At 38.0% G+C, this 23,907-nt stretch overlaps 1 protein-coding gene across 1 annotated transcript; it reads right to left on the bottom strand.

The window, feature by feature from the left end:
* Positions 1 to 246: 246 nt before the first annotated feature.
* On the bottom strand, positions 247 to 23,803 carry LOC137296542 (ATP-binding cassette sub-family D member 2-like). The gene is made up of 10 exons (XM_067828348.1): positions 22,780 to 23,803; positions 14,159 to 14,339; positions 13,137 to 13,261; positions 12,712 to 12,859; positions 11,880 to 11,974; positions 11,058 to 11,203; positions 10,558 to 10,703; positions 10,097 to 10,181; positions 6,709 to 6,834; positions 247 to 5,029 (listed from the first exon to the last, which is right to left on the bottom strand). Exons 1-10 carry the CDS (start codon positions 23,710 to 23,712, stop codon positions 4,801 to 4,803), a joined length of 2,214 nt encoding a protein of 737 aa, XP_067684449.1. The 5' UTR covers positions 23,713 to 23,803; the 3' UTR covers positions 247 to 4,800.
* Between the last annotated feature and the right edge of the window lie 104 nt (positions 23,804 to 23,907).

Raw genomic sequence — 23,907 nt, forward strand, 5'->3', positions numbered from 1 at the left:
GGAAAACCCAGGACGCTAAACCAAAACCTACACATAAACAAGTCTGCGTTTTTTGGTTGTGTTTTTAGGGTTACCAGTATTATCTGAACGTAAACCCTACTGCTGTTTAGATATTTTTTTGTGAACAAATCAATCTCTGGGAGTTGGCAAATTCTTAAGCCAAGTTAGAATGTATCTTACTGAAGACAGCATTGCAAAACATGGTACACAGTGAAAGAGACCAGACAGCGTAATTATGATTCAATGTTTTGATTGTTCGACTAAGTTCCTTGGTATACAGTGTAAATAGCATAGTGTTAATTGAAATGTATCCGAGCATCCTGTAAAATGTCAAAAATGATTTAATCTAACTGCTAAAACAATTCCAGATAAAACCTTAAAATCCAAGACAACTGATATGGAAAATAAATATATATCATATACAAATAATACCTCCACATGACTAGTGATAAAAGACAGGGCATATATACAGAGCAAGTGGAAAGAAGACTGTCATGGACATGTATCTGGTGGGACCCTGGCAGGGATCATTGGCTGTACTGAGACATGATACACTTTGTCTTATGGTACACAGCTGCCGGTAGAGGATACACTGCAGTATCTTCATTCATGACATACTCGATCTTCAGTTGGTTTACTGAGTGAAAATGTTTCATGTTATTAGTAATAATGTAATTTTTACTGCAATCCCTTAAAGAAACTGAGCATATACCACTTGTTAATACAATGACCCTTCTGCATTTTATATAGTTTGCATTCGTTGTGCTTCAACACATATCGTCTCACAAAGACTGTGAGGACTTTGGCCATAAAATAAGACACTTGAAAGTGCTTGATTTACAATACCGGTAGCACAACAATATCATGGGAATGGCAATCCTGTTCTATTTACACTCTGTGGGAAGGGGTTGGGGGCTAACACCCCCTTTTTGAGGTGCTTTGCATGTTAACTGTGCTCTCTGCTGAGCCATTTCTTTGCTTGTGTTATGTGTGCCTCTCTCTTTTATAAAATTCTGGGTCTGACTTGAGACAATCACCTTAAGAAAGCTGATCATAGCAAGTCAACCAATGACCTTAAAATTTGAGATAAACATTTAAAAAATATTTTACTGATCTAAAACTATATCTCTGTATACCCTGCCTCTAAATGAAAATCCAATGGTGTTGTTGCCACAAGATCAAACATGATGCTTGCCTCCTGTGCATTCAGGCAACTGTTCACTCTGTGAAGTGATGTGGACTGTATCATTGTCATTATTATCAATTTTCAGTTACAGTCGAACCCCGTTTATCCGGACGTTTTGGTTTCACTCAAAAATTGTCCGGATAGCGAGATGTCCGGTTAACTGGATCAAACAAGCACAACGTGAAAATGAAGTGAAAGCAAAAACATTTTCATGTACATGTATCAATAAATCAACAGTCAATAGTAATAACAGTGAATCATCATAACATATACGTGCACATGTACCGATAATATATGGAAGGCAGAATGCATGAAGCGTGTGGAGCTTCAGATGGTAAGTTAGATGAAATCGATGATGAAGTCTCCATTTTGCCAAATGCATATTCTTTTTCTTAAATTTCAAATGCCCTAAAACATATGACATCGCGTCGAACTTATGCTGTCTGCAGAAATTAAACTTCCGGACGAGATCACATGACTTAGATCATGTGGCAAGCTATTTTTAACTTGCATCGTGACAGATAGCAGGGGTCGATTTATAAGTGTTACATATAGTACAATTACAGTGTAGTTTACCTTAATCCTACTTAACATGTGTTTCCGTTACTGATGAGATATTCTCACACGCGCCAAATCCTAATGAACGACCCAAGTGACACACGTCACTCGTGTTTTGATGGCTAATTAATCAATTCACATCAAATGTCTTCCGATCACCTTGTCTTTCGGTAAACGATAGTGACGTGACACATACACATGCATGTTGCACAGATCTCTCCATCCAGATAACTGGATCATTTTTCAATGGAAATGTATGGGAATGGTTTGAAAATTCACCGTAAGGTCCGGAAGCGGGAGGTCCGGTTAAGCGAGAACAATTAATGAACGTAAGTTTCGTTTCACATAAAAATCGTCCGGAAGGCGCGGTTTCCGGATTTATGGGGTCTGACTAAATGGGGTTCGACTGTGTATATATATTCACATCAACACAACTATGGGTTATTCTGAGTAGCATGTACCCATTACGTATTAGCTTACCCACTTGGGTACAGTTTGAGGAAGCGCGAGGTCCGGTTAAGTGAGTACAATTAATGAACGTAAGTTTCGTTTCACATAAAAATCGTCTGGAAGGCGGGTTTTCCAGATTTATGGGGTCCGAGTAAATGGGGTTCGACTGTATATATATTCACACCAACACAACTATGGGTTATTCTGAGTAGCATGTACCCATTACCTATTAGCTTACCCACTTGAGGGTACAGTTTGAGGAAATACATGATATGTCATACTCTGCACCGGTATATAACCTGCCATACAAGGACTTGTGGAATGATATTACACTTCTCTGCCCCAACTGGGGTATAAATGCACACTTGTATGCATACACGACATAAGGATAAGCATCTATATAAAGGTAGGAAGTCTTCTCACACTATGTACAACCTAGAATGCCAGATTAGCTCGACTTGTGACAATTGCAACCCTAATAGAAATGTAGATGAAGGGCACTACCTCAACTAAGAAAAAAAACTAAAACAAAACATATAGTGGGTTTTACCACTTCTGATGGGCTTTTTCAGAATTCATACAGTAGAGACAAATTTATGACGTAGCGCTTTAGGAGTATACAGCTTTTGTTTCAGCAATATTCCTTAATCAGCATTATTAAAACAGTATGATTGTGATAACTAGTGGAGTCTGGAACAGTTACACCATTGATTGATTAGAAACAATGATTTGTATTGGTGGGGTCTGAACTTGACATGTTATAGTGCCTAGCCATTTTATGCCTCCCATACAAAGACTGACGTCAGGAAAGTCACATTTAACCTTGAATCTCCACTGTGTTGTCAGGTAACAGTCAATTAAATCAGTGTCATGCAGTGTCACTATACCATGCTGCTGAGCCTTTATGACATATATTATTTAAACATAACACTTTAAACATAAATACAACTTATGAACAAATATAACAAAAATAATACATTTGTTCCTGATTTTCAATTTTTTACACATATTATTCCTCAAGACATCTAAATAAATATCACTGAGTATCAGTTTAAACATATTAATTCTTCCACCAAAAATGGTAAACTTTGGTTGAGTGCGTCTACTTTTCACACCAATCTACCAGTTCTGGAAGTATACACAAGTATGCATATGGAAGTTCAGAAAAGTCCTCTAATCAGTTACTTCAAGATACCATATAATCCTAAAACGTGTACTGTGCATTGACATAAAATCACCTGAAGCCAATGAAAGGACTGACATGTTTAAAAGCATGTGTTCAAAGTGATTCCCATAAAAGTCTGGTGGTAACACATGTGACTAGACTCCATAAAGAATGATGAATAAAGTTTTAAGACAATTTAATGCTGAGAGTCTATAAGCTGAATACAGTAAGTGTTTGTGTTTATGGAGCAAGGCCACAGAAAGAGCTGTGCATGCTATGGAACTCCTTCTAGTTCATTTATGTGTGTGTGTATAATGGTTTTTACATGTATAACTCCATAAACACAAAAACACATTGCAGTCAATTATCATAAATAAATATGTTAACAATAAGAGTGAGTGAGTGAGTGAGTGAGTGAGTGAGTGAGTGAGTGAGTGAGTGAGTTAAGGCTTATGCCGCACTCAGCAATATTCCAGCTATATGGCGGCGGGCTGTAAATACATGTAATCCAGTCTAGACCAGACGATTCAGTGATCAACAACATGAGCATTGATCTGCGAAACGGGGAACCGATGACACTTGTCAACCAAGTCAGCGAGCCTGACCACCTGATTCCGCTAGTCGCCTCTTACAAGCATAGTTGCCTGGGTTGCTGAAGACCTATTCTACCCCGTGATAACGATAACAGTTAATGGTCTGCTTATTCAGTAATCTGGAACGACTGTAGTGTTGCCACTCAAGCCCCGCCCATTCTCTTGTCAGCCTATTGTCTGCTAGAGCCATTGCCTTATTTGGTTTCTTCATGGAATCATAAATGCAAAAATACGTTTGATCAGCTGATCAAATACCATGGCAAAACTTGCATTCTTTCAAAAGGGACCTTTGAACAAATTACACTTAAAAGAATGATTAATAGTAAAGTGGAATAAAGTAAATTCTAACAATCTAAAAGAAAATGGACTTTTCATGTTGTCCAATATCCCTGGATTAGTTCATCTGAATTCAATGTACCTGATTATGAAATCATATTTCATAATCTCACCTCATAAGACAAATTCCTGAACAATCAAACTGGTTATCAATACTTAATCACATGCACTGGGAATCAAAAACCTTTAAAAATTTGAACCATTCATAACAAATCCAAAATCAATACATCTATACCAGTGTACCTGTATCAAAGCTCTTAAATTACTAGATGTAGTAGTTAGTTGGGTTCAAGATCAAGAATCTCTTGTTCATGAAGCAAGTACACATATATTCATGAAATCTAAATCATGACATTTTTCTTCTAAATTACACCTCAAGTCAGTGTCTTGTTCATGAATGCTCAACACACGCACACACACACACACGCACACACACACACACACACACAAAATCTCAATCACAGCTTTTTTCTTCTACATACACCTGGATATCATCTCAACCCTGTCTGTGTCTATTCGTTGCTGTCTGTGGTATCACTGCTGTTGATGTTGCGCAGCACGGAGTCCTCCCCAAGTATGGAGCACAGTTCCTGGAGACGTGACTGCATCTCAGGGATGCCAGCCAGCTGGGCTTCTAGCCTCTGCTTCTCCTCGTTGAGGGTGAGCCTGGTGTTTGTGTCCAGCTGTTCAACGTGCCAGCCTCCTTCCCCATCGAACTGCAGGAGGTGGGTATGGAACTTCCTACAGGGGAGACACATGGAATCAGAGACATAACCAAAAGTGAGTGAGTGAGTGAGTGAGTGAGTGAGTGAGTGAGTGAGTGAGTGAGTGAGTGAGTGAGTGAGTGAGTGAGTGAGTGAGTGAGTGAGTGAGTGAGTGAGTGAGTGAGTGAGTTTGACGCTGCACTCAGCATTATTCAAGCTATATGGTGGCGGTCTGAAAATATTCCAACTGTGGACCAGATCAACAGCAAGAGCATCGAACAAATCTGGGAACAAAGCAGCTGGGAACAAATCATGGCTAATAATAAACCTAACCAATTACAAATTATGCATCTTAGGGCCTTTCAAAGGCATTGAATCTTTAAGATGTTATTGACTCAAAGGGATTGTGAGGTAGCCTAGTAGTATGGATGCATTCGCAAGTAATGATGATTGACACCATTTTTACGCCGCTGTCAGCCATATTCCATCAATACCACGGCAGTGGACACCAGAAATGGGCTTCACACATTGTACCCATGTTGGGAATCAAACCTCGGCCTTCGGTGTAATGAGCAAACGCTTTAACCACTAGGCTACCCTACCACACCCTAGTGAACCTGAAGACCTGGGTGCAAGTGCCCATTTCTGGCACATGGTATTACACAGCTTTTAGCAGTATTCCAGAAATATCATGGTGGAATAATACCAGAAATTAGCTTCACAAACTGTCCCTAGATGGGAAAACAAATCCAGGATAATCACTAGGCTACCTCACTGCACCACCGGGACAATAATTCACGCTGATTCATTAAATGCTTAAAAGAGAGTTTCTTAAATGTCTCACTTAACTACGGTAACTGAAAAAATGTAAGCAAAGTAAGCAGTTACGTAACTATTTCACATCAAAGACTTCAGAGATTCCTATTTGAATTCTAAGTTATGATTGTTCCATTTACATAACATGTTCCATGCATTTCAGTAATTTTCTTCACATTGTCTGGTCTGGTTAAATCCATTTTAGGCTGGCAATATTTTGAAGCTACCATTGCCATAAAAGGTAACTATGCTTGTCGTAAGAGGCGACTAATGGGATCGGGTGGTCAGACCCGCTGACTTGGTTGGCACATGCCATCAGTTCCCAAGGGCGTAGAACGATGCTCATGCTGTTGATCACTTGATTGTCTGGTCCAGACTGGATTATTTACAGCCTGCCGCCATATAGCTGGAATATTGCAGAGTGCGGCCTAAACCTAAAGTCACTCACTCACTCACTTGAAGCGGCAAGGCCTATGTCTGTATTTGGGGGGGCATATTTCATACACTGACAGTGACAAAAGTAAAATATTTATGTGATATGCACTGAATGCTAACATCATTTGCAAACTGGAAAACTCAACATTAGGGCTTCACTGTCATATTCAAAGGTGTTTCAAGCAGATTACAATGAGATGAATAATGATTTATCATTCCTTCTTCACGGCAATGATAATCAACAATTTGTTCAGTCAGATAATACTTTTTAAAACTAAACAATTGAAGAAGATATCTACACAATGGCTGTACATATCATGATTAAATACAAGCTTGAGATATTTTTGGCTGGATCATGCACAGATATAAAAAACCCAACGAACTGAAGTTGAGGACAGGAGTTCACATGGTTTGTGAAAGGGTGAGAGTGCTGAATAGAAGCAAATTTCAGGCTGAAAATCCTACCACAGTGACGGTCGATGAGTGATGGTGAGCAGGGTCGTCCCACCATCCTTGACAGCCTGGTACATCTTGCTCTCAACATCAATAGACACAGCGCTGGTGCACTCGTCCAACAGAGCAAACTGTGGCCTAAAATACAGACCATGTAGAAAGCTAAAAGAGGTAACGAACACAGTGATTATCAGACTCACTTCAGAACATTCTTTTGCTTAAGGGTGAGTGAGCTAAAATTCATAGTTACACTGGCAATATATCAGTCACAAAAGTAAGTGGTTTAAGGCAGCATTTTAGCAATACCCCAGCATCATCATGGTGAAGCAAACCACAAATATCCCAGCAATATCATGGTGAAGCACACCACAAATATCCCAGCAATATCATGGTGAAGCACACCACAAATATCCCAGCAATATCATGGTGAAGCACACCACAAATATCCCAGTGATATGGTGAAGCACACTACAAATATCCCAGTGATATCATGGTGAAGCACACCACAAACATACCAGCAATATCATGCATAAGCACATCATAAATATCCCAGTGGTATCATGGTGAAGCACACCATAAATATCCCGGCAATATTATAGTAAAGCACACAATAAATATCCCAGTGGTATCATGGATAAGCACACCACGAACATACCAGCAATATCATGCATAAGCACATCATAAATATCCCAGCGGTATCATGGTGAAGCACACCATAAATATCCTGGCAATATCATAGTAAAGCACACAACAAATATCCCAGTGGTATCATGGATAAGCACACCACAAACATACCAGCAATATCATGGATAAGCACACCACAAATATCCCAGCAATATCATGGTGAAGCACACCACAAATATCCCAGCAATATCATGGTGAAGCACACCACAAATATCCCAGCAATATCATGGTGAAGCACACCATAAATATCACAGTGATATGGTGAAGCACACTACAAATATCCCAGTGATATCATGGTGAAGCACACAACAAATATCCCATTGACATCATGGATAAGCACACCACAAACATACCAGCAATATCATGCATAAGCACATCATAAATATCCCAGTGGTATCATGGTGAAGCACACCATAAATATCCCGGCAATATTATAGTAAAGCACACAACAAATATCCCAGTGATATCATGGATAAGCACACCACAAACACACTAGCAATATCATGCATAAGCACATCATAAACATCCCAGCGGTATCATGGTGAAGCACACCATAAATATCCTGGCAATATTATAGTAAAGCACACAACAAATATCCCAGTGGTATCATGGTGAAGTACACAACAAATATCCCAGTGATATCATGGTGAAGCACACAACAAATATCCCAGTGATATCATGGTGAAGCGCACCACAAATATCCCAGCAATATCATGGTGAAGCACACTACAAATATCCCAGCAATATAATGGTGAAGCACACCACAAATATCCCAGTGATATCATGGATAAGCACACCACAAACATAACAGCAATATCATGCATAAGCACACCATAAATATCCCGGCAATATTATAGTAAAGCACACCACAAATATCCCAGCAATATCATGGTGAAGCACACAACAAATATCCCATTGATATCATGGATAAGCACACCACAAACATACCAGCAATATCATGCATAAGCACATCATAAATATCCCAGTGGTATCATGGTGAAGCACACCATAAATATCCCGGCAATATTATAGTAAAGCACACAACAAATATCCCAGTGATATCATGGATAAGCACACCACAAACACACTAGCAATATCATGCATAAGCACATCATAAACATCCCAGCGGTATCATGGTGAAGCACACCATAAATATCCTGGCAATATTATAGTAAAGCACACAACAAATATCCCAGTGGTATCATGGTGAAGTACACAACAAATATCCCAGTGATATCATGGTGAAGCACACAACAAATATCCCAGTGATATCATGGTGAAGCGCACCACAAATATCCCAGCAATATCATGGTGAAGCACACTACAAATATCCCAGCAATATAATGGTGAAGCACACCACAAATATCCCAGTGATATCATGGATAAGCACACCACAAACATAACAGCAATATCATGCATAAGCACACCATAAATATCCCGGCAATATTATAGTAAAGCACACCACAAATATCCCAGCGGTATCATGGTGAAGCACACAACAAATATCCCAGTGATATCATGGTGAAGCACATCACAAATATCCCAGTGATATCATGGTGAAGCGCACCACGAATATCCCAGCAATATCATGGTGAAGCACACAACAAATATCCCAGTGATATCATGGATAAGCACACCACAAACATACCAGCAATATCATGCATAAGCACATCATAAATATCCCAGCGGTATCATGGTGAAGCACACCATAAATATCCCGGCAATATTATAGTAAAGCACATCACAAATATCCCAGCAATATCATGGTGAAGCACACAACAAATATCCCAGTGATATCATGGTGAAGCACACCACAAACATACCAGCAATATCATGCATAAGCACATCATAAATATCCCAGCAATATCATGGTGAAGCACACCACAAATATCCCAGTGATATCATGGATAAGCACACCACAAACATAACAGCAATATCATGCATAAGCACACCATAAATATCCCGGCAATATTATAGTAAGCACACCACAAATATCCCAGCGGTATCATGGTGAAGCACACAACAAATATCCCAGTGATATGATGGATAAGCACACAACAAATATCCCAATGATATCATGGTGAAGCGCACTACACATATCCCAGCTATCATGGTAAAGCATACCACAAATATCCCAGTGATATCATGGTGAAGCACACTACAAATATTCCAGCAATATCATGGTGAAGCACACCATAAATATCCCAACAAATATTATAGACAAGCACACCACAAATATCCCAGCGGTATCATGGTGAAGCACACCACAAATATCCCAGTGATATCATGGTGAAGCACACTACAAATATTCCAGCAATATCATGGTGAAGCACACCATAAATATCCCAACAAATATTATAGAGAAGCACACCACAAATATCCCAGCGGTATCATGGTGAAGCACACCACAAATATCCCAGTGATATCATGGTGAAGCACACCACAAATATCCCAGTGATATCATGGTGAAGCACACCACAAATATCCCAGCGGTATCATGGTGAAGCACACCACAAATATCCCAGCAATATAACCATGAAGTCATATATCACGATGAAGCACATCACAAATATCCCAGTAAAATTATGGTGAGGGAAACACAAAATGGCCTTTACATATTTCAAACACAGTGTAAATTTGTCAGTTGAATGTCATAGGACAAACCCATGGATTCATAAATCCATTCTTTGACTCCTAATGTGTCAGTTGTACATACCTGTGGTAGAAGATCCTAGCCATACCCATTCTCTGCTTCTCGCCACCCGATAACACGTCTTTCCAGTCACTCTCTACGTCCCAGCCTGACATGACAGAATGATTGCATTGATAAGGACATCCTAGCACTCAAGGGACACAATTCTGTACAACAAGTTAACTAATCTTGGTCATGTTAACTTATGTTGACTAATGTTCTCTATTAGATTAAAATTTAAATTGAACCCAATTGCAAATTGTGCAAAGCGAGAGAATAATTTACATGCATTTTAGGAACCAATAGAAAAAAATTATGATGAAACTATGCTAATGATATGGCAGGAGAGTCTGAAGAAGATGAACCCAAGTCATTAGGTTTGATAGTGAATGTTCCAGAAAATGCCTCCAAGTTGACACCATCACATATACACCTAACAATACTAGTTTAAAATATAATAAATCAACAGCTAATGATGCACTCACCTCCTTCCCTCTGTACAATATGTGCAAGATGCACAATATCAAGGATGCCATCGAGGTGAGCATCAGTGAAACCTTTCTTTATCATGTCCTCCTTGCTGTCTGGGTAGATCACCTGGTCCCGCAGTGTCCCAATAGACATGTACGGCCTGTAACCATCAGTTATCATCAGGATTCATGAGTGAGTGAGTGAGTGAGTGAGTGAGTTTAGTTTTATGCCGCCCTCAGCAATATTTCAGCTTTATGGGAGCGATCTGTAAATAATCAAGCCTGGACCAGACAATCAAGTGACCAATGGCATCAGCATCAATCTGCACTATTGGGAACTGATGAGAGGATGAATGATTGAGTGAGTACCTCTGCTGCTGTGTTACAGCAAGCAATACAATGGGCAGACTTAACAAGGCCTCACGAGCATAAATCAGCACATGACTGCACACCAAACGCATTTCAAATCTTAAGTGCTTATTAAGCAAAACCTATTTTCTACTAGATGCACTCACCTCTGTGGAATGTAGAACATGGCTGAGGGAGGGGGTTTGTGTAGCTTGCCCTTATACACTGGCCACAAGCCACTCAAGATACGGAACAGGGACGACTTGCCGCAACCGTTTGGGCCAGTGATCAACATGTGCATGCCAGGATTCATCTGAAAGAAGTGAGTGAGTGAGTGAGTGAGTGAGTGAGTGAGTGAGTGAGTGAGTGAGTGAGAGTAATTTTACATGGCTTTTAGACTAGAAATGGGCTTCACACATTGTACCCATGTGGGGAATCCAATACAAATCTTTGATGTGACGAGTCAACGCTTTCACCACTTGGCTACTCCACTAACCCATATCTGAAGGAACAAATGAATCAGCAAGTGAATGTTGTTTTGCCACACAAAACAATATTCTAGTTTTACTTCACAGAGCACTGAATTAATTGAATCTGTCCAAGCACATCAGTGATTGATGCATAAAGGAAGACATAGTCGTACATGGTAAATGCTAATTCCTCTTGGTAAGCAGAGAATATAGCACATGTCAGATCATTCAAGTCAAAGATAGGCCTGTAATGACACACTCTATTCCTGCCAGATACACTCTTGACATTCTTGTGATGCAGCAACTTGTCCTATTAGGGAACAACAGAAGTTTCTAAATATTTTAATATGTCTGGTTATTCTTGAAATTCAGACAAGGACAATAAATAACATGAAGCATATTAAAAGAAGACTGAAACAAACTTTGATATTTACAACTTGTTTTTTCTATAATTCTGAAATGAAAAGACCGTGTTTTCGAGATGAAAAGTGTACTATTTGGATAATGAGATTTGCTTACTGTGAGAGATAAGCTTGACACGATGACGTCACCGTTGGGTGTGATGATTGGCAGGTTTTCAATCTCAATGGTCGAATCTGTGTCCATAACATCACCTACAAATTCAACAAATCCCTTACGTCAGTACACTCCAAATGAATGAGATTATCACACTGATACTGGTCTTGACAAATAAGCAGACCATATACACAGCAAGTGTGGTGAAATGGTTGGTTAAGGCTACAATCAGCAATATTCCAGCTATATGGCAACGGTCTGTAAATAATCAATCTGGACCAGACAATCAAGTGATCAACAGCATGAACATTAATCTACACAACTGGGATACAATGACACGTGAGCCAACCATGCCCGCAGCCAGATCCTGTAAGTTGCCTTTCATGACAAACATGACCAATTTAAACCTGATCTCCACGGGTTTTGGAGAAATGGGGTTTAATGGTATTGTTAACTAGACTTCTGAGATTCCTTGACAACTGTATTGTTCTCAAGCCTCTTTGTACATTGTCCATGAACATCAGTGCAATAATTAATAATAGCACAACCATACAATATCCCTGCTTAGGGAAAGGTGGAGACATAATCAGGAATAAATGTTTTTCTCAAAAAGAGATTTGGGAGGGACTGATGACGCTCAGGTCTGTAAGGTGTTTGACTTTTTTGCTTCTTATAGAAATATTAAAGCAATATCACAGCAAAGGACACCAGGCAAGGGATTCATACACAGCACCAACGTGGGGAATCGAACATGGGTCGTACAAATTTAGCGAGATAAATTTCTTCTCCAACCAGTATTTTCTGAAACAACTCATATCACTAAAACAAAAGCAACCTCTGAGTTCCAAGGGTCCACTGATTCGGTCATGTTTCTGAGACTTTGGTTTGGTGACCATCTTCCGCTCATACTGGCCACGGTTCACTTCCTCAAACACCTGGAACATCTCTGACACCCTGTCTGTGTAGCCAGCCAGCTCTGTAATCTGTCCAATGTAATTACATTCATTCTAACTGTGCCCAGACTATGAATCTTCCCACCTGTACATGTCATATTATTTTCAACAAAAAACAAGTCAAAATGAACAAGAATGAAGGGTTAGAACCAAACATTAAGGCTAACCTAGTCAATGTAAAAATAAAATCTAATGCTAAAACAATGGGTAAATTACATAATTCTTACTCTGAATTTGTATTATCTCTACACTTGTGACCTTGTGTTACGTATTAACCCCACAATGGGTGGACAGCATTCTGAGTTACCTCCTTGTATGATGAAATCATTCTCTCCACTGCATCTGCGGTGTTGATGAGCAGGTTACGGGCAGTGGTGAAGGATCGTGTCCTCTCACTAACACCTCCATCAGGATCGTCATCTACTTGTGTGCCTAACAACATCCGGAAGAATACATTAAATTATTCACACCTACTTACAACAAAATCACAAGGATTGGTAACACAAATGAATTATGACAGGATGAGTGAGTGAATTGTGGTTAGACTGCCTTGAACAGTGTTCCAGTAGCATCAGTCCTTATGGGTTAGCCTTAAAGTAGTGATTTGACAATTACCACGTTAGTGAAACCCTTGAGCATGTCATGATGCTGACAAACCTAGATACAAAATGAGGGTATATTGGGATTTGAACAAAGAATCAAGACAACTGTATAACACTGATTTTGTTGACTGAGCTACTCGTGCACAATAGGCCTTGGAGTTTTAGGAATCCAAAGTTGAGATAAACTAGGGAGCCATCAGGCAGTCTAAAGATATATTTGATGCTGACTCACCCAAAGCATATCTATATCATACACATTTCTCCATATACAGCATACCTACTGTATAAGACACTGGATAATGATGAAGCCACAAACTGCTGGTTCTTCTTCAAAATGCAGGGACTGGGAAAGGCAGGGACCATGGGCCATTTTGCACATTAGAATGAAAAATGGCTCACTAAAATTTGGAAGTTTACTATTGATACAAGGGAGTGGCCCATTGGAAATTCAGGAAATGGCTGATAATCCTGAAAATGGCCCATTGTCAAAGTTCTCTTTCCCAATCCCTGAAATGGTCATCATAGACTTCACTGTCAATGTGTCAAGACACAACATCACATGATTTTCAGTTGATGGGTATTGTTGTTAAACTTCTTGAAAGTTGCATTCCACTGTCAAAATTTCTATAAGATACTTATTATACTTTAATCATCATCATCCACCAATCATGATTATGCTTTGTAACGGTCAGGTTTTGTGTACCTTACATTAAGATTTCCACCTTACCATCAGCACGAATCCCTGTTGCAGTGATGATTGGAACGGCTACCATGACGAGCCCACTTGCACTCCACACATACTTCATGAGAAACTGCTCCAGCATGACGTACCAAAGCCTCTTGTAGTAGATGGTATCCATTTGGTTGGCCAGAGATATGTAACTCTTTTCTAAGTGCTTCTTTTCAATCTGTAAAAGGAAAAATAACACAGAATGAAAAAACTTGGTTATGACCAAAAAAGAAATATGATCACCATAATCACAGTTTTGCAATGCGGCTGTTTCCAACAACATCAGAAGCATTGGAAGTGTTGTGGGTTTGCAACATTCTGTGCTTCAGTTTTTAATGTTACATTCTATCAAGGAAAACAATTTTTTTCATCTAATTTTGTTGGGACATTTGAATTGTTTTAATTCCATCATCATGATCAAGTGTGCTGAGGTCAAATCTGTTTTAAATGTTCTGTGCACCCATTTTCAAAATACCTGTTTATGTTCTTACATCCGTGTCAAATTATGTTTATGTGGTCAATCAGTTTGTCCATTTCTTAATAAACAGTAGGCTCACTGTTTTTCATGTATGTATTTCCTGTACCCCAGGTCTAGAATACCAATAAATTTCAGCAATGTAAATATGATCAATCATACCAATATGGCTTACATGGCATAACTAGCATGAATAGTCCACGTTCTACGACATAAACACATAACAAATGCACTGGTGGGCATACTGGATGTTTTGCTACAAATTTATGGGACCTTAGCATTTGTTTAAAATTTTCCCAATTTTATAGATAGCTGCAGTACTTCCTTAGTGGTTTATTGGTACTTTATATCATGGAATCCATTTCAACAACCATTTGTCACAATTGTCAGAGAGTAATATACACCACAATCAATATTTTCATTTTATAATTGCAGTTTCTGTAAAGAAACCCTTCAACATGGCTGTCACAGAAGATATTTTGTTGACTTTGATTATTACATTCTCACTGTCTATTATTATGTCTTATATTTAGATTTGGCAACAAGTGTGAGATGACTGCTGACAATGCATATAGGGGAGTGATACACTCTTGCAGCTGTATGGCCAATGGGGGATTTTAGTTGATTAATACAAAAAATCAGTAGCGCCTTGTGATTTTTCTAGGTTTACTACTTACCATGCTTACATTTCAAGTTTAATCTTCTTATTTTAAACATAGCTTTGCAGTAATCATTATAACCATTCATGATGGTAAATAGCCAGTAAGAGTGGTAGGCCAAATGGTTTTATCATGTTTACATATCCATGGAGAAGTGTGCATTCCATGTAAATAAAACATGATGACATTTGGGCATTTCTTCTTGTAAGCTGATCATTTCAATCTGTGGCTAGGCTTAACCTCCCTTATCCAGTAATTAAAATGCACAGTTAACAGTTAAATTTTGTATTCACCATGGTCAGTGGAATAGAGAAACATCACAGTCTTTCTGATGCGTTTGTTTCCCTTTTATATACTGAAGGCTTTCCTGGATTTTCTTTAAAATAATCTAAACACTGTACAAAAGAAGATGCTTTTCTGCTACTGATCAAAGGTAAACTGTAGCATACATGGGATTGTGCAGTATAGAGAATATGACCAGTCTTCTTATATGCGAGCGAAGTGAGCATAGGGTAGCCATGTACTTCCCTTGCTTCGGTTTGAAAAAAGTTTTTCATATCTAAATAAAATATTGCTACCATAAAAGGTAGGCTCCAATTTCCTTACTGGGTTGTACTCTCAGATTTTCAACCCCATATTTAATGATCATTCAAGTGAAGCATGTTTAATGGGCAACCCTTTTCTTGCAAGGGGCGATAACTCCTTTTAAAATGATATAAGCAACGGTCCAACTTCTCCCTTCCAGACTGAATGAGCGCTGCGACAACTTGACACATGTAAAGACAGAACCCAACTTACACGTTACCATGTTCACCTTCAACGAAAAAACTATCGTTTACTATGAAACGCCATTAACTGACATGTATTGCTTTGATTTTTAGTTTGGAAAAGCATCGTTTGTTTAATTTCCAAGTTTAGTACGAATTGACACTATATAGATAAAGAGGAAAAACACAATGAAAAACGGCATATTGTCACTGCATTTCCTACAACAGAACACAAGGTAGTGCAAGTCTTGGGTTTTGTAGCATCTATGAAAGGTATTTTTATATGTTATCAACCCCTATGTTATTTCCAACGGTAATTCTTCAACTATTGCTGCATTTAAGTCTTAGAAAGAGGTCCCATACTACCACTGATCTCAATGTAGAAAATGGGAGATACACTTCTGACCAACGAGTATCCCCTGGAAAGTCTTTATCACCAATTTGTGATTATTACAAATCCCTGACAATTGAAGAAATTCTGTAAGCAATGTAAAAGTTAGTTAGGAACATATTAAGTACATTTTGAGCTGCAGTTCCTCACTAATCTGAATCCATTTTGGTTTTAAATTCTGACAGTACTGTATTGTTTTATGTATACTTGTAAAAGTGCAATACACCTATTATCGAAGCAGTTAGTCGGTTGCATCAGAAACACCAGTCATCCTAGATTGCAATAAAATATTTACCCCATGTAAAATAAGTACATCAGTCAGTGTTGTGAGTCATTTTCTATATGTGATTCACTTGATTCACTTAGTACACAAATTTAACACAACTTAAAGCGCTTAATATAAACTATCATTTACACAGCTTTCTCTCAACAAACAACATATAATTCTGAAAACCTAAGAGGATGTGTATGATAGAATTACATTACATATGTCTTTCTCATTTTCATAACATTATATTGACAAATATTCTCATGACCGACCATATATTATCTTACTTTATATTTGTATTCTGTATTCAACTGTTCTTAAAGAAGTCTTAAGGTTATGTAGGTTTGTTAGGAATTAACACAGAAAATGTGTCTGAAATATTATATTTAATAACTGCATATCCTTATATTATTCCCTATTATTAAAAATTAAGAAAAAAACAACATTTGAATTTATACCCTTAAATCAAGATAATTAAAATGCAGTAGAAATTTGCAGTGTGCTTGTGCTTTATTTATCCTTACAGTGATTGTATATGTCATGCACCACAAGCCGTTACAGAGATAAAAAAAAGTTAAGTTATGCCCTTGTTTATTGTAGTTCAACATTGCATGGCTACATGTAGGTGATGACTGACATAATTCATCCGTTACCGTTATTTATCAAATACCATGAATACTTGACCTTTGTTTCTCACTTCTCTCTCTACCTGCCAAATATTTCTGTTGTCAAAAATCTCAATTCCATCTTGACCGAATGAAATTTACGTAACAAGACTTTCAATGTTTCACATTTCACGTACAGCATCAGCTCCTCGCCGCAATGGAGTACATGAATGCAGCCATACTGGCAGTTATACTAAAGCGATTTGAGTACATATACAATGAAAATACACTGCAGTTTTACATGTGTCATATTCAGACAACTAGCGGCAGCCTATTACCAATTGCAAAACGTCAACAAAAAGATGAATCATGAAATCAGCTGGTTCCACCGCCTTCCTTCGAACTGCTATTTCGCGATTCATTCTTGCAATATAAGCAGCCATGATTATCCCAGGTGTTTCATAGAATCATGGAATAAATATTTCAGGACATAACACATGATATATCATCGTAAAAGGGACAAGATATACTGTCCATGCACCAGTGTGAAAGTTCCCGTTACCGGTGAAGGCTATACTAGTTAACTGACACTTAAGTGTAATAGTAACACGTATGGCACACAACACGCATATGACATGCGCTGTCAGTTTAAGGATGGACTGTCTGGATCAGCACACCTAGCAGATTAGTGAAGGGAAGATAAATTCAAAAAGATCGCCATTCCACATTACTCGTGGTATTCAGATTGTTCTCCGTCTGCATTACCTCTGCCAGCTTCTGGTTCAATGGAATGAAGGAAACAAGAATAAGCAGAAATCCAAAAGAAATAACATCTTACCTAATTTTACAATGAACCTGTTGGAGTTTATTTTTCTTATCTGTTGCCATTATTGTTCGAGTTTTTGTAACATTTATTCTACATACAAAAAATTCTGAAGCTGGGGAGGTAACTCCAGAGGTATGCCATTTGTAATATTGGTAATATTGGTTTAGTGGTGTTGGGAATGAACACCTGCATTTTTCATTATGCTCAACCTATGTACGATGTGCCGGATTGTTTACACTTTCATGTGTATAAGCATCATGTCAACAGAACAGCTCTGGTATTTGTGGTAACAAAAAAGAAAATGGAAACATCCTCTCATTATGTCAATATCTATGAAACATATCTTGAAAACATGCACTGATCATGTTCATACTACATCATACTTGTACTACATATCCCTGATCAGTACACACCTTGATATAATAATTATGAAGATATATTGTATTATGGTTTTTATACCATATAGAGAATCTCATCCAAATGTCTACTGATATCAATCATATCAACACGAGTTGATAGTTACAAATATCCGAGGCTTTCCAAGGATATTTTCACCTTTATCAACAAGTGCTGATATAATTGATAGCAGTAGACAGGAGGGTGACATCTTATTTATCATCAAAAATCATTCTTCATTAGTTTTCAAGGAAACTATATACATCTCTCAATACTGTATTGCCATTACTTGCAGTGCAGCTATGTCACAGCATTGTGAAGTCATCAAGTTCATCACATAGGTCAGGGTATTGTACAAAATCTACTGTCAAAACAATATCTCCTATAGGAGATGTCATATGAACTCACACAAGCGATATCTCAAGTGGAACACAGTTTTGGATGATAAATGGCATTGCAAATATATTTCATGTCCTTCTAGTTCTTTACAATAGTTGGTCCTGACTGATAAAAACAGGGCAAAGAAATCACATTCCATGATCATGATAATCATGTTATGTTCACTGAAAACTGAAATTGTTCCTTCACACATTTACAATGCTTTTGTCAGCCAGAACAGTTATACATTTTCTAGAGGAAATTAACCTGAAACATTAATCTGGACAAAACATGCAAAATGTGGCCAAAATCTATTTGTAGCTTCTTGATTAAAATATGAAGCTCCTAAGAGACCTATATCCAGCACATATATAAAATCCTCATTACATTTCAGGGATCCAGATCAGGAAAATACCTGTTTAGGTGAAGTCATTAACTGTCAGTTCACATGGTGATGGGGTCTGAAATGACCCTGAAATGTTGTGTTTCAAAGAATTAGAAAAAGAAGATTTATCCATGAAAGATCTAGGTTGTTTAGATGAAGTGGAGAAACTTGTATAGAGATGGTACATCACTACATGACTATGTTGGTATGTTCAAAATGTTCATTCTAAATGTGAAGACCCCCTATGCCATGCTAGTCAGTGTTAAAACTTATTGTGCCAGTGGTCTCTCAGTCTCAACCTCTATCATGTGTCTATATCTCAGTTTAGTAATGCTACACTAATACAGTAAACTTCCTGGATCTCAAACTCCTGAATCTCGAATCTTCTGCATATCTCGAACCTAATCTCTGGTCCCAACCTCTTCTTATATATTTCTCATTGTATTGGAATTTAAATTTCGAAGTTCGAGAGACACATAACATGGTATCTCGAACCTGAAAATTAGTCCCAAGGTCACCAAATGATATAAACTTTGTATCTCAGTTTGGACTGTACTCACCATAGGCACTACAATCATTTTGCAGATATATTCAATGCATTGTCAACAAACAATTAGTCGTATAAACAAATTGCACTTACATGGTTAAATAATGTGAGGATTAGTTAAAATACATGTATTGAGTTTACTGTGTCACTGTCACTTTGGTTTGACAATCATCTTTGAGGCTAAGACACATGACAAGTTAACCAGCTTATCTGCCGCATGTGGGCACATCAGAAAGACACACCACTAAATATTCGGATTAGGTAAAGTCCCAGTTTGTTGACAATCACCTCTGGGGCTATAAAAGTGACAGACTTTATCTGCAAAACCGAGTTATCAGGCAATTCCAAGAAATAGAAATCCATCAGCGACTTTTTTCATATATGGATTTTTTGTATGACATTCACTGTCACGTGATCAATATGGTTACAGAAGTGATGTACGCTGATGTGCTCCTTATTACAGGTATATGAACATGTAACAATTTTATTAAAATACAGTGGTATTTACACATAATTCATGCATTAATTATGCATATTCTGCATAATGATTATGATGATTACTGTGAAAAAAATAAAAGAATGAAACTAGATATTTCTTTGTTTTCTATGTTTTCATATACGAGTTCAATGTATATGTAGTAGTATGTACACAATATGCATGTATACAATGTATTTCAATCTTAAATTACACAATATCTCGAACCTGCCTCGATTGTCTCTTGAGGTTTGAGATCCAGGGAGTTTACTGCACTTGAATCCATTTCTCACCTTTGTGTTTTATTAACATGCCACCCAACAACCAAAATGTTAATTTAAGGGAAACCCTTTAATCTGTCCAATAAACACATTTTGTAAAGGTCACATGCAACCAAAAAATAAATAATAATTAAAACACACTTACCACTTATTCATGGTATATAAAATGTATTGCTCATTAAGAAAAAACATATAAAAAATTATAAGCATATAATTGCAAATCTAAGGTGCAATATTTTGTCTTTGGGGTGTCCTTTGTCCTCCGGTGGGTGTGCACTCAAGTGTAAGGAAGCCTTTTCATTGGCTACTACTTAATTTGCCGATATGCTTAGCCGGCTCTTTGTTTATGGTGTATAAGCCCGATAGGTGTTAATTTCAAATTGCATGTGGTCAATGACTGAAGTTGTGCATTGCATTTCTTATGTAACGAGTGTATTATTTACTTCGTTTGTGGATACAACCAAGATTAGACTAGTGCTCATAACCTCATACTCTGAGCAGGCATACTGTTTCAAGATCCGTGAACCTATTTACTGTGCATGCATGATGAGCTTAGCTCATATTACCTGTTTTTCCTCCAGCCCTAAACATTCTTTTGGCAAATGACTTCAAATGCGACAATTCAAGGAGAAAAATCCTTACTGCAATATTATTTCAATAGTTTGTCACAACAGATTATCGTTACAGCAATAGTTGTTTCCTTCTCAATAATCACTTCCAGTTGATATACAGTCTGACTGAAGACAATTAACTCTACCTTGTGCATATTTAGATACCAGATGTATGGGAAATAACAAATTCTTACAGAAAGGATCTTTGACAGAAACCCTGAACGCAAAGTGCATTTTGATTGATTTGTTTTATGTTTGCACCAGTCTAAGTAAACTTAGCTCCAGTGTTACTCGTTACACTCCTACACCATTTACACCAATTTCATTTGATTGGATTGTCATAGGTCGCTCAAAGGTTACCTGACGTGACCTCCTAGTAGGTTTAGTTAGACCCATTGTAGGAGAGTAACGAATAACAATGGGGCTAAGTTTACTTTGACTGATGTTGGCACATTAACTTTCATAAACAGGAGGACACGTTTTCTTGTTGCTAATACAGAAAGGTTTGAGTAGTCATGGTCATGACCATGAAGGGAATGCCAAAAGGGAAGTAACTCATATTACCTGGAAATCAAAGCCACTCTCCATTCTAATGGACGGTGTATACCTTTAAATCAAAAAGATTTTTTTGAAATTTTCTTTCACTGATCAGCATAGAATTTCTTGCAAACTCGATCATAATCAACGAAAATGGTCCATGACCAATAATACCGACCCATCATTGACCGGAACAGTGGGGTAGCCCGGTGGTTCAAGTGTTCATGGGTCCAATTCCCTACATGATGGGTACAATGTGTGAAACCCATTTCGAGTGTCTCCCACAGTTATGTTGCTGGAAATTTTCTAAAAAGCAGCCTAAAACCATTCTCACTCAGTCACTGGACTTCTTTGTAAATTGCATTCTGATAAGTTGAAGACTCAGCAACATGGCCAATCAAAGTTTCAAACTTACACCTTGAAATCAACTTCAGGTAGTTTGAGACTGGGTACACCACTGGAATGAATCCTGGGGTTAGTGTAGGTTTACTAGTGATGGTTATCTCTTATTAAAATGGGAACCCATTAATCCATCAATTATTCATTGTTATTGTAAAACCCACCACAAAAAAAATTAACAGGACACAATTATAAAACTGTGCAAACAAAACAGGGACCAATTAATATGAGACACACATACAAGCATCTTGTTTACATTGTAGTTTCATATTTAATATTATGGCCTGATTGCACAAACTGACAAGAAACATACTTTATAAAGTTTAGTTTGATGTTTCCTGAGCTCACTGATAATCCCTGATCCTGACCAAGAGATTGACTGATTCAGCCCTAAGGATTACCAAAATGCAAGTCTTCAGTATATACAAAATTGAGACCATAGTATTCAAAGTTCCATTATACAGATGTGTCTCAGATTATTCAAACTGACAGATGTTCTTGTTTCAGCTGTCATGATATTGTACCAAGACAAATGGCTTTTATATAACATTCTGAGGACAGTAAGCATGATAAGCATCATAGAGTGATCATTCAAATGTTGATTTAGCAATATTTTACCTGATGTCCGCCATAGAATGCAATTTCTTCTGCATTTGTTATTATTCGTGAGTGAACGTAGCGAAGGTATCCTTTGCGTTTTGCTTCTTCTGCAACTAGTTTTCCAAACTTAGGAGACATTGCCCTCAGGACTTTTGCTGTGACAACGATTGCAGTTGTTCCTACAATGACAGGTACTCTGGAACTAGCTCCTCTACTGCTTGCTAGTTTGGAGAGGGTCAAAGACATCAAACATACATCCAAGAGGGGTTTTGTCAAATGCGAGTACAAATGAGCCAGTGAGGTGGTAAATGATGTAATGTCTTCTGTTAGACACTGATCTGCATTTGACAGACGACTGTCCAGGTTACTCACTCGGTAGTAAGTCTGATTGTTAAAATACAGTCCATATGCATGGTTCACCAATTGTGATCTAAAGGCCAGTGCAAGCTTGCTCTCCAAATATCGAATCAAACTGTTCACAAAAGTAGCAGGGACTGCAATCAAAAGCCATTTGCTTAGTTGAAGGATGAATTTCATAACATCTCTCTGTACAATTGTCTTGACGAGGCTTCCATCCAAAGACGCTACGTATATGGACAAAAACGTCCTGGTGATCAAACTGATGCTGTGTAATATCAACAAGGCAAATTCTTTGCTCCATACCTTTGGAATGATGATTTTTAAGAGATATTTAAGTTGCTTGAAAAATCTTCTATCAACCGCTATTCTTTTCTTGGCTGGTTTATTGTTTTGGTCTGAGACGCCATTCAATCGCACAATTTCTGTGCAATCATGGGTTTTGCCCTTGATACCTGTAGCTTTGGCTAGAAGAGGATAATATCGCTTAGCTCCGTAAGCAGCAATGACACACAAAATTGCTCCAGTAGCAAGCTTCTGTTTTGTTATTTTTGCCTTCACGGCTGCATCCCATAATTTAGACATACCACTCATCGAACCACCAGTCTCGTGGCAAATGAACTACCGTTTCAGTAGTTGCAGACGTATATTAAAATGCGTGACAGCCGGCCATCTTTAATCGCACGTGAATTTTCACGACAAAGCGAGACTTTGTACCAGTACATATCGTGTTGGCCTAACGACTGCTATTATCCAGATAGAATGCAAATAATAAACAAATACCTAAAA

This window comes from Haliotis asinina, chromosome 9, assembly GCF_037392515.1.
Source record: "Haliotis asinina isolate JCU_RB_2024 chromosome 9, JCU_Hal_asi_v2, whole genome shotgun sequence".
Classification (NCBI taxonomy): domain Eukaryota; kingdom Metazoa; phylum Mollusca; class Gastropoda; order Lepetellida; family Haliotidae; genus Haliotis; species Haliotis asinina.

Excerpts from the sequence above, each read along its gene's own strand:
- LOC137296542 (XM_067828348.1), bottom strand. The coding sequence starts at position 23,712 with ATGAGTGGTATGTCTAAATTATGGGATGCAGCCGTGAAGGCAAAAATA. Across the intron at positions 14,340-22,779 it reads CATTCTATGGCGGACATCAG|ATTGAAAAGAAGCACTTAGA; the intron begins GTAAAATATTGC and ends TTCCTTTTACAG. Across the intron at positions 13,262-14,158 it reads AACAGGGATTCGTGCTGATG|GCACACAAGTAGATGACGAT; the intron begins GTAAGGTGGAAA and ends GGATGTTGTTAG.